The 15,337-nt window shown below is 39.3% G+C and overlaps 1 protein-coding gene across 1 annotated transcript; it reads right to left on the bottom strand.

Annotated features, from left to right (window-relative positions):
• Positions 1–8,273: 8,273 nt before the first annotated feature.
• Positions 8,274–9,269, bottom strand: LOC306639803 (olfactory receptor 4X2-like; the record flags this gene model as incomplete). The annotated part of the gene is made up of 1 exon (XM_079103529.1): positions 8,274–9,269. The coding sequence occupies exon 1, from the start codon at positions 9,252–9,254 to the stop codon at positions 8,274–8,276; it is 981 nt and encodes a 326-aa protein (XP_078959655.1). The 5' UTR covers positions 9,255–9,269.
• Between the last annotated feature and the right edge of the window lie 6,068 nt (positions 9,270–15,337).

Genomic DNA, 15,337 nt, shown 5'->3' with positions numbered 1-15,337 from the left:
GGGTTCCCTATTCTATTTCATGGAATAATTTGAGGAATATTGGTGTTAATTCTTCTTTGAAGGTCTTATAGAACTTGGCTGAGAATCTGTTTGGTCCTGGGCTTTTCTTGGTTGGTATCCATTTTTTTAAAATTAATTTTTAAAGATTGTTCTAATTAGTTGTACATGACACTAGTATGCATTTATACATTTTGATAAATCATATATAAATGGAATGTAATTTCACATTTTCTGATTGTACATATTGTAGGATCACATTGGCATGCAGTCATATATATACATGGGGAAATAATGTCTGTTTCACTCTACTATCCTTCCTATCCCCCTACTCCTTCCCCTCCCTTCACCTCCCTCTACCTAATAGAAAGTAACTCCATTATTCCCTAACATCACCCCTTTATTGTGAATTAACATCCACATATCAGAGAAAACATTTAGCCTTTGGATTTGTGGGTTTGGCTTATTTCACTTAGCATGATATTCTCCAACTCCATCAGTTTACTGGCAAATGCCATACATGAGGAAAAATTACTCAGCTTTAAAGAAGAATGAAATTATGCATTTGCCAGTAAATGAATGGAGTTGGTAGGCTTTTGATGGGGTCTTCTATTTAATTACTTGAAATTGATCTGTTTAAATTTCAACTGAGATTTCAGTTGAACTTATTGAGCTTTTCATTCCCAAGTTCTGTTTGGTTCCTTTTCAAAATCATTATCTTTTGGCTGAGTTTCTTATTTATATCCTGAATTTTATTCCTTAATTTGTTCAATTGTTTATCTGTCATCTCTTGAATTCTTTGAGGTTTATAAAATAGTTCTTTTGAGCTATTTTCCAGCATTTCATCTATTTTGCTGTCTTTAGAATATTGCTATAGAATTAGAATTATGAACATTGGGAGGTGTCTCACTTCCTTGTTTTCTCATATTTCTTGTGATTCTATGTTGAGATTTGTGCATTTGTTGGGATTTATATACCTTCCACCACTTTTATGTGACGGTGTTTTCTTATTTGGTGTCTTCTCTTGATTACGTGTCTTGGAGTATCAGTTTGTTGTGTAGTGCTGAGCTTAATTCCATTTGAACTTTGTAGTCTTCCTGATTGTGATTAGTACAGTGCATTCTGTATTGGAAACTGTGGGTCCCCCTTTTTTTTCTGTAGGTCTTATAAGAGTGGGTTCCTCTGGTAATTCAGGTGCAATCTCTGTGGTTATTTCTTCAATGGGAGTAGAAGTGAGGTAGTGAGGATTCCCACAGATGCTATTGATATTGGCTCTATTCCTTCAAAGTGGTTCTGATACTGGTTGTTCCAATCACCGGGAAGTGCCTGAAGCTTTTATCCAGGTTAGACACTGGTGCAGTCCCTGGTGCTTCACATGGAGAGGTAGGGTCCAGGATCACAGTTTTGTGGCATTCACGTCTAGTCTTGTCATTGGTGTGCAGTATTACAGAACGTGGGACAAACCAATTCTGATGACCCTCGTAGGTGTGGTGTCCAAGACAGTTGTGTCTTTCTCTCTGCTGTTACTGCAGGTGACTGATTAGGAGGAGGATGTCAACCCCTCTCCCATCTGTGCTCACTTGGGGAGGGGTTGCAGGGGAGCTGTTGTCTCCCCTATTCTTTTACTTATAGAATACTAGTTGATATTCCCTCAAAGGAAACAGTTGAAGTATCCACCAGGGTTTGAGCAGGACTAGGTAGGTCGTTGCTGGTACCAGGTGTAAGTCCCTCATCTAGGCTGGGAATGCAGCTCTGTGGTAGAGCATCTGCCCAATATGTGTGAAGTCCTGGGTTTGATCTCCAGCACTAAAAAAAACAAAAAATAAAAACAAAAACAAAAAACCCCAAACAACAGGAACAATAATAACAGGAAAGAAAAAGAAAAAATATGGAATAAAATAAGAAAATTTAAGAAATTAAAAAAGCAGGAGGAAAATTCAGTGAAAAAGGAGAAAGTGGAAAAAAATTAAAATGAGGATAAAATAAATCAACAACAGCAACAACAACAACAATAATGACAAAGTATAAGTAAAAAATAAAGATTTCCTCCCTGTTGAGATACTCGAGTGGGGGTGGGGAGTGGATGATCACAACCTATTCTGAGCAAGGCTTTTCTCTGGGTCTCAGGCTGTGCATCTCCTGGACAGAGTGAGTGTTGGGGCCATTCAGCCCCCGATTCTTCCCTCTGTGGTGCTTGCCAGGTGATAAGTGACTGTGATTTGTGGCTGAAACCAGTTGGAATCCTTCTTGGCTATTCTACATGTTGGAATGAGCCAGTGTGGAATATGGAACTCAACAGGTAGATTTGTTTCAAAGCTTTTTGAACTGCGCTGTCCAAGGGTGGGGCAAAGGCTGGTGAGTCAGTATATTAATAAGCTTGTGTGGAACACAGCGCTCCCTGAACAAAGATCCTCTCCGGAGCTTTCTAGGCTGTGCACTCTGAGGCAGGGCAAATGCAGCACCGACATCCTCACTGAGGAGATATTCCCTCCCCCTGCCATGAAGCTGTACAATTGGTGCTGGTCACTCTGTATCCCCCACTATTCCATTATCCCAAAGACCTGGGTCTCTCTAAGTCTCTTCCTCTGTTGCATCCCAGTACTCCCCCATGGTCACCCACTTCAACAAGCTGCTGTACACCTGTTGATTCTGTTCTATTTTGTGGAGAAGCAGGCAAGTACTGGGTGCCTCTCTGCTATTTTGAACTCTCCACACTGTCTGTTCTTTATCTTTTCATCCATTGATGGACATCTCAGTTGATTCCTTATCATGGATATTGCAAACATGCTATAATAAGCATAGGGGAGAAAATGACAATGATTTTGTGTGCTTCTGATGTATGTGCAGTAGAGAACTTGCTGGATCATATGATCATTCTATTTTTTTTTAGTTTTTTTTGAGGATTCTCCATACTGTTTTCCAAAGTGGATGTGCTAACTTGCCTTTCTACCAACATTGTATGCCCTTTCTCTGCATTTACTATGTTTTTGTCTTTAGATAAGAGGCATTTCAAATGGACTGTAGTTTTGATTCAAATTTCCTTGATGACGAGGGATATTAAAATATGCTTGTTGACCATTTGCATATCTTCTTTTGAGAAATGTCTATTTAGATGATTAAAATCATATTATCATTCTTTTCTGCTTGAGTTGAGTTCCTTATACATTCTGGATATTAACTTCTTGTCAGATGAATATCTTGCACATATTTCCCCCCATTTTTCATGTCATCTCTTCACTGTGTTGATCGCTTCCTGAGTTGTCTGTTTTTACTTTTGTTTCCTGTACTTTTGGGGTCTAATTAAAAAAATCTTTGCCTATACCAATGTCTTGAAGCATTTTCCCTATATTTTCTTCTAGTCGTTTCATAGTTTCAAGTCTTACATTTAAGTCTTTGACCCGTTTTGAGTTGCTCATTGTATATGAGAGGTAGGGCTCTAGTTTCATTCTTCTGCATATGTATCCCTAGTTTCCTCACCATCATTTATTAAAGATTTTCCTTTCTCCAGCATATGTTCTGATTGCCTTTGTAAAAAAAAAAAATCAGTTGATAAATATGTGAATTTACTTATGGATTTTCTATTCTGTTCCATACATTGATCAGTGTGTCAGTTTTTTATGCCAGTACCATGTTGTTTTGTTTAGTGTAACTTTGTAGTATATTTTGAAGTCACATGGTGTGGTGCCCTGAACTTTGTTCTTTTCTTCTCAAATTTGTTCTGACTATTTTGGGGATTTTGTAGTTTCATTTGAATTTTAGGGTTGATCTTTCTTCTTTGTGAAGAATGATTAGTATTTTGATGTGAATTGAAGTGAATCTATAAGTCACTTTGTGAAGTATGGCCATTTTAATAATATTGATTTTTCCAATTCATGAGCATGGAATGATTTTAATTTTTTGTCCTTCTTAATTCATTTCTTCAGTGTTTTATAGTTTATGTTATAGGAATCTTTCTCTTTCTTGCTTAAATTTTTTCTAGATAATTTTGTAGCTATTGTGAATCAAACTGCTTTCATGATTACTTTTTCAACAAGTTCATTATTGTTATATACAAATGTTACTGTATTTTGTTTTTTGTGCGTGTATATCTACTGAGTTCGCTTGTCAGTTTTAACAGATTTTTGGTGGAGTCAGTAGGTTTTTTGATATATCAAATGGTTTCTTCTGCAAATAAGGATGCTTTGACTTCTTTCTCCCCCTTTGATGCCCATTATTTCTTTCTCCTACTAACAACTCTCGCCAACACTTCTAGCGCTATGTGGACTAAGCATGATGAAAAGGAACCTCATTGTCTTATTCCAGATCTTAGAGGAAGTACTTTTGGCTTTTCACCGTTCAGATTGAAATTGGCATGCAGTTAAAATATAGTCTTCATTGTACTGAGGTGTGTTCCTCCTGTGTCTAATTTGCTGTTTTTATCATGAAGGGATGTCAAATCTCATTGAACACCTTTTATGCATCTATTAAGATGATCACAAGGTTTTTGCTCTTCAATCTGTTGACACGATATATTACATTTATTGATTTGTGAATGGTGAGTCCATTATTACATCCCTGGGATAAAATCCCACTCTATCATGTGTATAATTGTTTTGATGTACTCTTGGGATTCAATTGCTATTATTTTGTTGAAAAAATTAATTTTAGCAGTGCTAAGGATAGAATCCAGGGCCTTGCATATGTTAGGCAAATGCTCTACCTCTGAGCTATATGTCCAGCCCTAAATTAAATGCAGTTTATTTATCTCATCATGGTATAAAAGTTTTCCTCATATGGCCAACAAATGAGTCAGTCAAAAACTTTCTTATTGCAATCTCCACTTTTTTTTTTTTTTTTTTTCAGTGCTGAGGATCTAATCCAAGGCTTAAAGCAGGCCAGGCATGTACTCAATCACTAGCTACATTCTCAGCCTTGTTGAAGAATGTTTGTGTATTCACGTGGGACTGTAGTTTTCTTTTTTATTGTGTTCTGTCCAATTTTGATATCAGGTGGATGCTGGCCTTATAGAAAGTTTGGCAGACCTCCCTCATTTTCAATATTTTTGAATAGTCTAGGAAAAAATGAACATAATTCTTCTTTAAGCATTTTGTAGAATTCAGCTGCGAAGCCGTCTAATCCCAGACTGTTTACCAATAGGGGAGTGTTTTAATAATTCCCTCAATCTCATTACTAATTATTAATCTTTTTAGATTTTCTGTTTTTCTTGATTCAATCTTCATAGTTTGCATGTGTCCAGTAATTTATTCATTTCTTCCTGGTTTAATAATTTTCTGGAGTATAATTATTCACAAAAAATTCTATGATTTTTTGTTTTTCTGCTATTAGTTGTCATGTTTCCTTTTTCATCTCTAATTTTATTTGAATTTTCTCTCTTTTTTTGTTAGTATAGCTAAAGGTTTGCTCATTTGAGCTCAGAAAACCAACTATTCATTTTGGTGTCTGGTATTTTTTTATGTCTTGATTTCATTTATTTCTGTTCTGCTCTTTTTTATTTCCTTCAGTCAATTTGGGGTTTGTTTCATTCTTGTTTTTTTAAGTCCTTGAGGTGCATTGCTAGGTTGTTTACTTGAAATCTTTCTATTTATTAATGTGCACATTTAGTGCTATAGACTTCCCTCTTGGTACTGCTTTTTTAAAGTTCTTTTTTATTTTTACAGACTGCATTTTGATTCATTGTACACAAATGGGGGTACATCTTTCCATTTCTGTGGTTGTGCACAATGTAGATTCACACCATTCGTGTAATCATATATTTCATAGGGTAATGATGTCTGTTTCATTCCACCATTTTTCATACCCAACCCCCTTACTACTTTTGCTGTGTTTCATATATTTTGGTATATTTTACCTCCATTTTTGTTTGTTTCAAGAAATTTTTAAATTAACATCTTGCCTTTATCCATTGGTTGTTCTATAATAAGTTGTTTAATATCCATATAATTTCCTAAGTTTTTCTTGTTATTGATTTTTAGTTTAATCGTACTGTGGTCAAAAAGGATGCTCGATATGATTTCTTTTTTCACATTTTTTATTGGTGCATTATAGATGTACATAATAATGGAATTTGTTGATACACATTTGTACTCGATATGTTTTCTTAAAATGTTGTTGGGACTTGTTTTGCACCTGTGATATGGTGTATCCTGGGGCAGGTTCCATGTTCTACTGAGAAGAATGTGTGTTCTGCGGCCATTGGATGGAATATTCTGTAGATAGCTGTTCCATTTGGTGTAGGGTGCCGTTTAACTCTGCTGTTTCCTTGTTTTTGTCTATCTGATCTTTCCATTACTGAAAATGGGAGTTAAAGTCTATTAACTACTATTATTGTACTGGTTTATCTCTCCCTTTACAGCTAATAATATTTGCTTATATATTTGGGTGCTCTAATTTTGGGTGTGTATATGTTTAGAATTATCATTTCCTCTTGATGTATTGAGCACATTATCATTATATAATGATGTTACTTCTCCCTTTTTACTGCTTTTCACTTGAAACCTATTTTACCTGATACAAGTGGCTAATGCTGCTTTCTTTTGGATTCCATTTGTTTGCATATCTCCTTCCACCTCATCACGCTCAGTCTATATGTGTCCATAGAGGTGAAGTGACTTTCTTCTAAACAACATGTAATTGGGTCTTGTTTCTTTTTTATCCCTTCAGTCAATGTGTTTTAATAGCAGAATTGAAGCCATTTCTACTCAAGGTAATTATTGATAAGTAAGGTCTTCATACTGCCATTTTATAAATTGTTTTCTAATTTTATTGAAGTTTCTTTCTTTTTCTTCCTTCTCTTCCAGTTTTCATTGACTCTAGTAGGGCATTTTGATTATTGCTTACTATTTTTGGTTTGTCTATTACAGATTTTTGCATTGTGATTATCTTGATGTTGACGGAAAAACATTCAATTATAGAAAGCTATTTTGAAATAACAACTTAACATGATTGTAAAGATAAAATAAGGAAAAAAGAAGACAAAGTAAGAAGAGAACTCCTCACCTGCATAACATTCCTCTCCACATTTTAAGACTTTAATGTCTTGTTTTACCGGATATAGGAAGAAGAGAACTCCTCACCTGCATAACATTCCTCTCCACATTTTAAGACTTTAATGCCTCATTTTACATCTTTCTACAGTGTCTCTTAACATATTGAGGTAGTTACTATTTTTAGTTGTTTTATTTTTTAGCCTTTATATTAAGATAGGAATGGTTTATAGTTACAATACTAAGGCATTCTGAATTCATATATTTACTATTGTAAGTTTAATATCTTCCCATCTTTCCTTCCTGGTCATTAACCTGTCTTTCTTTCAGTGTGAATAACTTCTGTTACATTTTCTGTAGGACAGTTCAGGTGGAGATATGTGCTCTCAGCTTTTATTTGTCAGAGAAAAGGTTTGTTTGTAAAAGTGAGATAATTGAGAACATACATAGTAGTATATTTATTTACTTAAATAGACTCTGTAAGAAATATAGGACACTAGGGAAAGCAAAAGAGAATAAAGGCAAAGAAGGAATATTAAAAAACAAAACTTTTCATATGTATAGCTTGATATTTTACTTTCAAACCTTATGAATGTTGCTTTATATTAAATTAATTAAAAATGCAAGTAATTAAAAATTGCTAATGATGTAAAATGATTTAAGCTCAAACACAATGGAATAAATTGATAGAAAAATGGATCATTTTACCATATAGAAATGTAAAATTTTTAAACATTGAGAATAATTTCCTGGACTTTTTCTATTGCAGTGCTGGGGATCAAATGAATAGTATCAAAATAAGACTCAAAGCCAATTAAAAAACAAAACACCCATCCTCACAAAAAATCAGAGAAATTCAAGTTAGACAACAATGCGTGTATAATTTGCAAAACATTTTAAATATTTTATTTTAAAATAATTTAACTTCTAAAATTGTGCAAAAGTACAAAGAATAATTATTATTCTTTAATCCAATTCTCAACTATTAGTATTTTCCCACATTTTCTTTATCATTCTCTCAATAAGTAGATAGAAATGTAGACAAAAAATGGATAGATTGTCATACAATGAAGATAGGGAGATGTAGGCCAAAGGATGCAGACTTGCAGTTATGTAACACGAGTAAGTATAGGATCTAATGTGTAGCATGTGAACTACAGTTAAGATTTTAACTGCCATTTTAAAATGGCTAGGTATATTCAGTACATTCAGAAGAGGAAATATTTTACAAGTGAATAAAAGGACATTTTTACAGATGGATACCAGATTGGTAACTCTGGAATTATCCTCCTTCTACCCATTGTGCCCCTTGTGTTTGGAATGAGCATCATTCCAAACCCAAGAACAGTACCAAGAGTCTGCCTTTATCCTGATCCACAGCCTCGTCATGGCCTTCTTCACCTCAGAATTTCTCAGGGAGTAGATGACAGGGTTGAGGAGTGGGGTCACCACAGTGTAGAACACGGCTACCATCTTGTCTGTAGGCAGAGTGGTAGAAGGCCTCAGATAGATGAAGACACAAGGTACAAAGAATAACATAACCACAGTGATGTGGGACCCACAGGTGGAAAGGGCTTTGCGTCTACCCTCAGAACTCCGAGTCCTCAGATGAAGCAGAATGACCACATAGGACACCAAGAGGATAACAAAGCTGGTCACAGACAAGGTCCCCCCGTTAGCTACAATCAGCAGACCAATGAGGAAAGTGTCTGAGCAGGCCAGTTGGAGCAAGGGAAGCACATCGCAGAAATAGTGGTCAATCACATTGGGGCCACAGAAGGGCAGTTGGAAGACGAGAAGGATCTGGGCAAAGGAATGCATGAAGCCTCCTGCCCATGCCATTCCCACCAGGACCACACACACCTGCTGGCTCATGATGGTGGTGTAGTTGAGGGGCTTGCAGATGGCCACATAGCGGTCATAGGCCATCACTGTGAGCAGGAAAATCTCAGTGCCCCCAAAGAAGTGCATGAAGAAAAGCTGTGTCATGCAGCCCCACAGAGATATGGTTTTCCTTTCAGTCAGCAGATCTGAGAGGAGTTTGGGGACTGTAGTAGAGGAGTAGCAGATCTCCACGAAGGACAGGTAGCTGAGGAAGAAGTACATGGGGGATCCCAGACTTCTGCTGGTCATGACAGTGAGCACAATGAGGAAGTTCCCCAGCACGATCGCCATGTACAAGAGCAGAAAAATCACAAAGCAAACTCTCTGCACCTCCCGATTGGGAGTCAGTCCCAGGAAGATGAATTCAGTCACATTGTATGTAGCAGCCATGAGGTCACCACCAAGAGGCAGTTATTTGGGTGGTGACCTGAAATGATACAAAACAAGAGACTTCTTCAATAACTGGGTGAACCTGTCTGAGACACTTGTGAGCTAGATATTGAAAGATAAGTCTTCTTTATAGAAGACAGGAAGAGCATTCAAGAATGGAACCAGCAAGTCTAGATGCACTGTGTGTGGCTTGATGAAGGTAGGATAATAACAAATAAAACTGTTCAGAGAGATTAGTAACAGTGTGTGAAGAACTGTTATGAATTTGGGGGCTAATTCTGCAGAATATGGAAAGTCATCAAGAATGTCATTTGGAAAGTGAAATCATTTTGTATGTGGAGATTGGTCTAGTGGAAACAGAGCAGAGGAGGGGTGACATATCAAGTCAGTAAGTTCCCTCATTGGACAATGTTGGGCAGCCAGGACAGTGTTGCTCTATGTAATATGTCCTTCTTTGTGTATTCTAAACTATCTTTCACTGCAGTTTTCCTGCATTACACATTTTTTTGCATGTTTTCTAAAACTGGTTTCCAAAACAGTGTTCTCAACCTGACACATGTCCTTCAGAGTCTTAAGAGACGTCCTTTGGTGCACCTCCCTGGATTCAGCACCCTCAAGAGAACCACAAGTCTTTTCCTGAATCCTTATTTCTTTCCCCTCCTAGTTTTTGTTCTATAAACTTGGTCTCTGGGTGCCCTTATTGCTTTCTAATGATCCATTTAATCCATGCAAAATTCTCTGCACTTTTCACTTCCTCCAGTCATTATGCATCCAGTGCCAACAAAGTTCCCACACCTCTCCCCAGTACTCACTCATTATTTGACTCATTCTTCTCTACTCTCTAGTTTCTCAACACCTTGTCATCATCAAGACTTCCTGGTGACTGATTTGCAGATTGTCCTAGTCAATGCTGGACTTTGTCCAAGCTAGCTGAGGTCAGTGTGGTCTCATACAGTAAGGCTCCAGAGTACCTGAACCTGGGAGCCAGACCACTTGCAATCAAGCCACAAAGCTTCCTTTCATAATTGATGGAGACTAAGGTAGTCGAAGTCTACCAGGAGCCAGAGGAAATTCACTGAGAGAAATTACAATTAAAGAAATGAAGAGAAGGCAAGGTCCACTCCTAAATTCTTAGATCATTGGGGGATTCTACCAAGTCATTCATGGAAGAGAGTACCTATGTGATATCTAGAAAGGTCTTTTTTGGCTGTATTGGGGATTGAACTCAGGTTTGACCATGCTAGGTATGTTCAGTCCTTTTTATTTTGATATAGGGTCTCCCTAAGTGGTCCAAGGTGACCTTGAACTTGGAATCCTTCTAACTAAGCCTCCAGAGTTACTGAAATGTTATTTATCTTTTTCACACTCAAGGTTCAAAGTAACATGCAAACCATTCCTATGCCAGAGGTAGATGCCCTGAGTTCCACTCCCAGTGCCATCCTATGATAAGTTAACTTCTTGTCCTGTGTGCTGCCTTTGATTCCTCTCAGACACAGGAAGTCCATGTCCCAGACCAAGGTCCTCATAGCCAGTGGCCCCCTTTCCTTCAGGATGTTTTGGATTCACAGTACTTCACACTGGATTATGTTGTTTTATGCATTTCCACTGCACTCTAAGTCTCCTGTGGAGAGACTGTATCTTCTCACCACTCCATCTCCACTGCTTACTCTAGTGACCACCACCTAGTAGCAATCAGTGTCCCTGGGGTGAGTGACAGTGGGTGTGTGTCTTCCCTGGCCTTCTAAACACAGTATTTGTTTGACCATAGATTTTTAGTCAGTGTTGAAAGAACAAAGGTCCCCAAGGACCAAAATCATATCATCTCCATTCCTGAATCCCAGAGCCTGGCATAGAACTGCCACCAGTACCAGACCTATACAAGAGAACTTCATAAACACCAAGTGCCTCAGGCCCCATTCCCTCTGCTTTAAGAGTAAAATCAATCATCACATAACAAAGAAGTCTATATCACAAAACAAAACTGACACCAGTGTTTCTGTGACTTGCTGAGCTCACCACTGTGACCCTTTCTGTTCTGAAGAGAGACATGCAAATTCCTCCCTGAGAATAGCCCTGGTCTCATGCAAGCTGCCAGTTAGTAGTAGAAAAGCATTAGGCCAATCTAGGACCAGAAGTCCTGCTTGCCTGGAGTCCCAAGATGGAGGATCTACTCCCCTTGTAGCCTTCGACTTGGGAATGTGGGAGACTGAGGCACCAGAGTCTCAGATCTACCTGACAAGAGCCAAGTGGAGTCACCTCCGGGTTTCCCACAGAGAACTAAACCCTGTCAGCTCAATCTTAAGTTCATACTGCTTAAGGGACACCTGGGGAGTAGGCATGATCAGGTGAGAGGAGGTCTCCAGGGATGTGTGCCCTTTCCCCTTCCTAATAAGGCAGAAGATCTCAGGGGTAAGCAAGACCTGCACAAGCCTAGTAGGAAAAAAGAAATAATTGTGAAATGTGGACAAATTAAATTCATCCAGAATTCACAGAGCACTCACCTGCATGGAGCTGTTGATAAGGCAATGATACATGTCCTGCTCATCAGGAGCTTAATTGTGTGACTTGCCATAAACTGATAGTACTCAAGAGGGTGGGTTTGAGCTTAGGGAAACTGAAATGGCACCTCTCAAAGCCTGTGGTGTGGAAGAGGTACAGAGGGGTGGTTCCCAGCCAGGGGTGATTTTACCCCAGAGGACTCTGGGTACTGTGAGGAGCCATTGGCTGTTGTCCAAGCTGGCTGGTGAGGGAGGCTGCTGACATGAAGTGGGGAGAACCCAGGGGAGTGTGACACATCTTACAAGGCACAGGACTGTCCACGTGGCAGAGAATTCCCCAGTCCAGTGTCCACAGGACTGCCTGGAAGTAGCCTGCTATGGAGGAAGCAGATCTGCTCTGAATTCCTAAGCATTGAAATTAGGTGTGGAGCACACGGGAATTCCTTACTGTGCTTTGGCCACACCTGTGTGTGTTTCACATTTAGTTGATAGAAAATTTTAAAGATGTCATAAGAGAACTTTGTGAATGAATGGACTCTACTCAAGTGCTAGTCACAAATGTCAACCCAGCCTTGAAGTAAATGCCCCAAGTGTCAACTAATGACTAAGGAGAAAACTCTGATGAGACATTTTATGATTTAGGACAATGTTTGACACGATTGCTCTCCCACCTGTAATAATGGAGTTAACTGTAGAGGCATGTTTAAGCAGCTCTAAGATGGCAGCTGGCGTTGGTCCAAGAGGTGGCGCATAATTAGTGTTAACACGGTATGATCTTTCATGACCTTTTGCCTAATTAGTTAATGTCTCCTCTGCACTAGTGGTCAACAGATGTTCCTCATTCTTTCTTGATTGGTACCGTGGTGCATGCTCCAATCGTGCTAATCCTAAGCTGATTGGCTGCCTTAGGTATATAAGACATTCTGTTCACCTGGGTGGGGGTCACAGGTTGCAGGTTGCAGGATGTTGGACGCAGGCTGCAGGCTGCAGGCTGCATGCCGCATGCCACACCCTGCACCTCCAAGAAGTGACCCATCTCTAAGAAGCAGTAGACCTCTGAAAGCGTAGCCTCTCTGAAAGCGTAGCACCTCTAAAATTAAGCAAAGCCTCTCTTCCTCTAAGCAAAGCCTCTCTTTCTCTAAGCAAGCCTCTCTTCCTCTATAAACTAGTGAACAAGTAAGCAAGCAAGAAAGCAGCCCACTAAAGAGAAAGATAATAGAAGTAGTTCATTCCCAGTCCGCCTCCGATAAATTCCTGTGGGATTGTTGCTGCAGGTGGCAACAGTTAACCATTGTTCTTCACAGATAAAGAATCACAGAAAAGAAACTAGCAGATAATTACATAAAAGCCTTCAGTATTTATGCAAACCTCTCTTTGAGTCAGCAATACATGATTCTGTGACTTCAACCAAGACTTAAGTTAGAGAGCAAATATTTTGACTTTTGCAGACTATGCAATCTCTGTCACAGCTGCTTGATTCTGCCCATGTGGCATGGAAAAAGACAAAGATATGTGAACATGCTGTCATCCAATAAAACTGTACTATGAACATTAACATGTGAATTTCATGACAACTTCTGTGTGTCCCAAAACCTTCTTTGCCTGATTATTCTCAACTATTAAAAAATGTAAAAGCCTTTCTTTGGTTACAGTGCACGCAGGAACAAGCAGTGAGATTGGTTTGACCAAAGTCACTCTTCACCAGGTGAACCAAATGCAGCCCTGGCTATATCACTCTCCTTCCCTGAGACTCCAGATAACCACTATATAGAAAGAGAAGAGTCTTGAAATTGTTCAGATGCAGATGATAATGGTTAATAATGATTATGTTGCATCCCCCCACCCTGAGATATTTGTCTTCTAAAAAATTCCCCCTCTTGTTCATGAAATAAAGCTTCTACCATGAAACTTCAGGCATGAGAACCAGGCTAATGGGAGGAAGGTACCCAAGGAAGTACAGAATCTCTCCTAGGACTCTCCCAAGATCACACTGGTAAGAAGAACCTACCAAAGCATGGACTTCTGTCTCCTAGTGCCACGGTCCGTCTATCTATTACTGCGTGCTAACCCCAGTGGTGAAGTGAATACAGCCAAGGTCACACTGCTGATAGGTGACTGGGTGGAATACATTCCAGGTGATCCATTGCTAAATTCTAAACATGGTGCACTGCTGCTTACTGGGGAAGAGAGAATGTATCCCAATGTGAACATACTGTAAGATACTGCCAACTAGGACAGGACTTGAAGTCATAGCATGAGGTTAAAGTGGCTTATTTAACATACAGGAAAACACAGACAGGTGAACTTTGCTATGCTCCTTCACAGTTGACTAAGATCAGATTGCAGTTTTAGTTGACCAGTTGGTGGCATTTTTGGTTGAGGTTTTCATTTCATTCCATCCTTGAGTTCACTCTCTTGCCTCACAACCTCCTCATGACAGTTTTCACCCTCACGTTTCTGTGTGTAGATGATGGGATTCAGCTTGGGAGTGAAGACTGAAGAATACGGCCACCAGTTTGTCCTCCGTGAAGGTAGAGGAGAACTGTGACTACAGGAAGATGGCAGGTTCAGAAATCTGCTGGGCATGGAGGTCAGAGGTAGAGTGCTTGCCTAGGGTGAGTGAGGCCCTGTTCAACCCCCAGGGCCATGAAAAAAATGGAACAAAGAACCAAGATGGCTTCGTTAATTACCTTTCCTTTGCTCTGACAATATACCTAATGTGAACAGCTTTTAGGGAGCAAATGTTTATTTTGGCTCACGGTTTCAGAGGATTCAGTCCATGGTTGCTTGGCCATGTTGTGTTGGGTCTGTGGTAGCATGGTGCATCATGGCAGGCATGCATGATGGAGGAAGCTTGCTCACCCCATGGTAACTGAGCAATGGAGTGACAGGAAGGGGCCAGGGTCCCAATGCCCACTTTGAGGGTATGACTTCAGTGATCAAACTTCCATCTACTAGGCTTTGCTTTGTGAAGATTCCATAATCTTTCAATTGTGCCAAGACCACGTGCCAACCCTTTAACACATGGGTCTTTGGGCCACATTTCTGCTCTGAACTTTAACCATGACCACTGTGATGGACAGGCACTGGTGAAGAGAGCGGTTCATCCCTCCTCTTCAGAAGATTTCCTCAAGTTGACCAGGATAAGAGTACAGCAAGACAGCAAGATGAGGGCGGAAACAGCGATCAATTCACTATTCGTCAATATAGTGACCTCTTAGGTAAAGCTCTCAGCCCAGGCAATCTTAAATGGCCTCTCCTGTGTTTGTTCAGTACTGATTCTTATACTTATTTTCAGTTGACCAGTCTGGGAACAAAAGCTTTCTACTGGTCTTACTTTCAACTTGGACTTCCTTGTTTTGGGGTGAAGAAAATGTTTCTGTTAATGTCACGAAAGCAATTGAAATAGATTTTGACCTTCCTTCTAGTCATAGTTTGCTTGTAAAGTTTCACTCTAGAGAAAAGACATTCCATGAGGAAGTTGGTCCCTTGATTATATAGTGTTGGTGTAATAAGTAGTCCAAGGATTATTTAGCATTTAGTCACAACCCTTGCACTATGAGGGGATGTGTCAATATTCTCATC

Source organism: Sciurus vulgaris (assembly GCF_902686455.1).
Source record: "Sciurus vulgaris genome assembly, chromosome: 11".
NCBI lineage: Eukaryota > Metazoa > Chordata > Mammalia > Rodentia > Sciuridae > Sciurus > Sciurus vulgaris.
The sequence above is the reverse complement of the archived record's forward strand: the minus strand, read 5'-3'. Positions and strand labels throughout refer to the sequence as shown.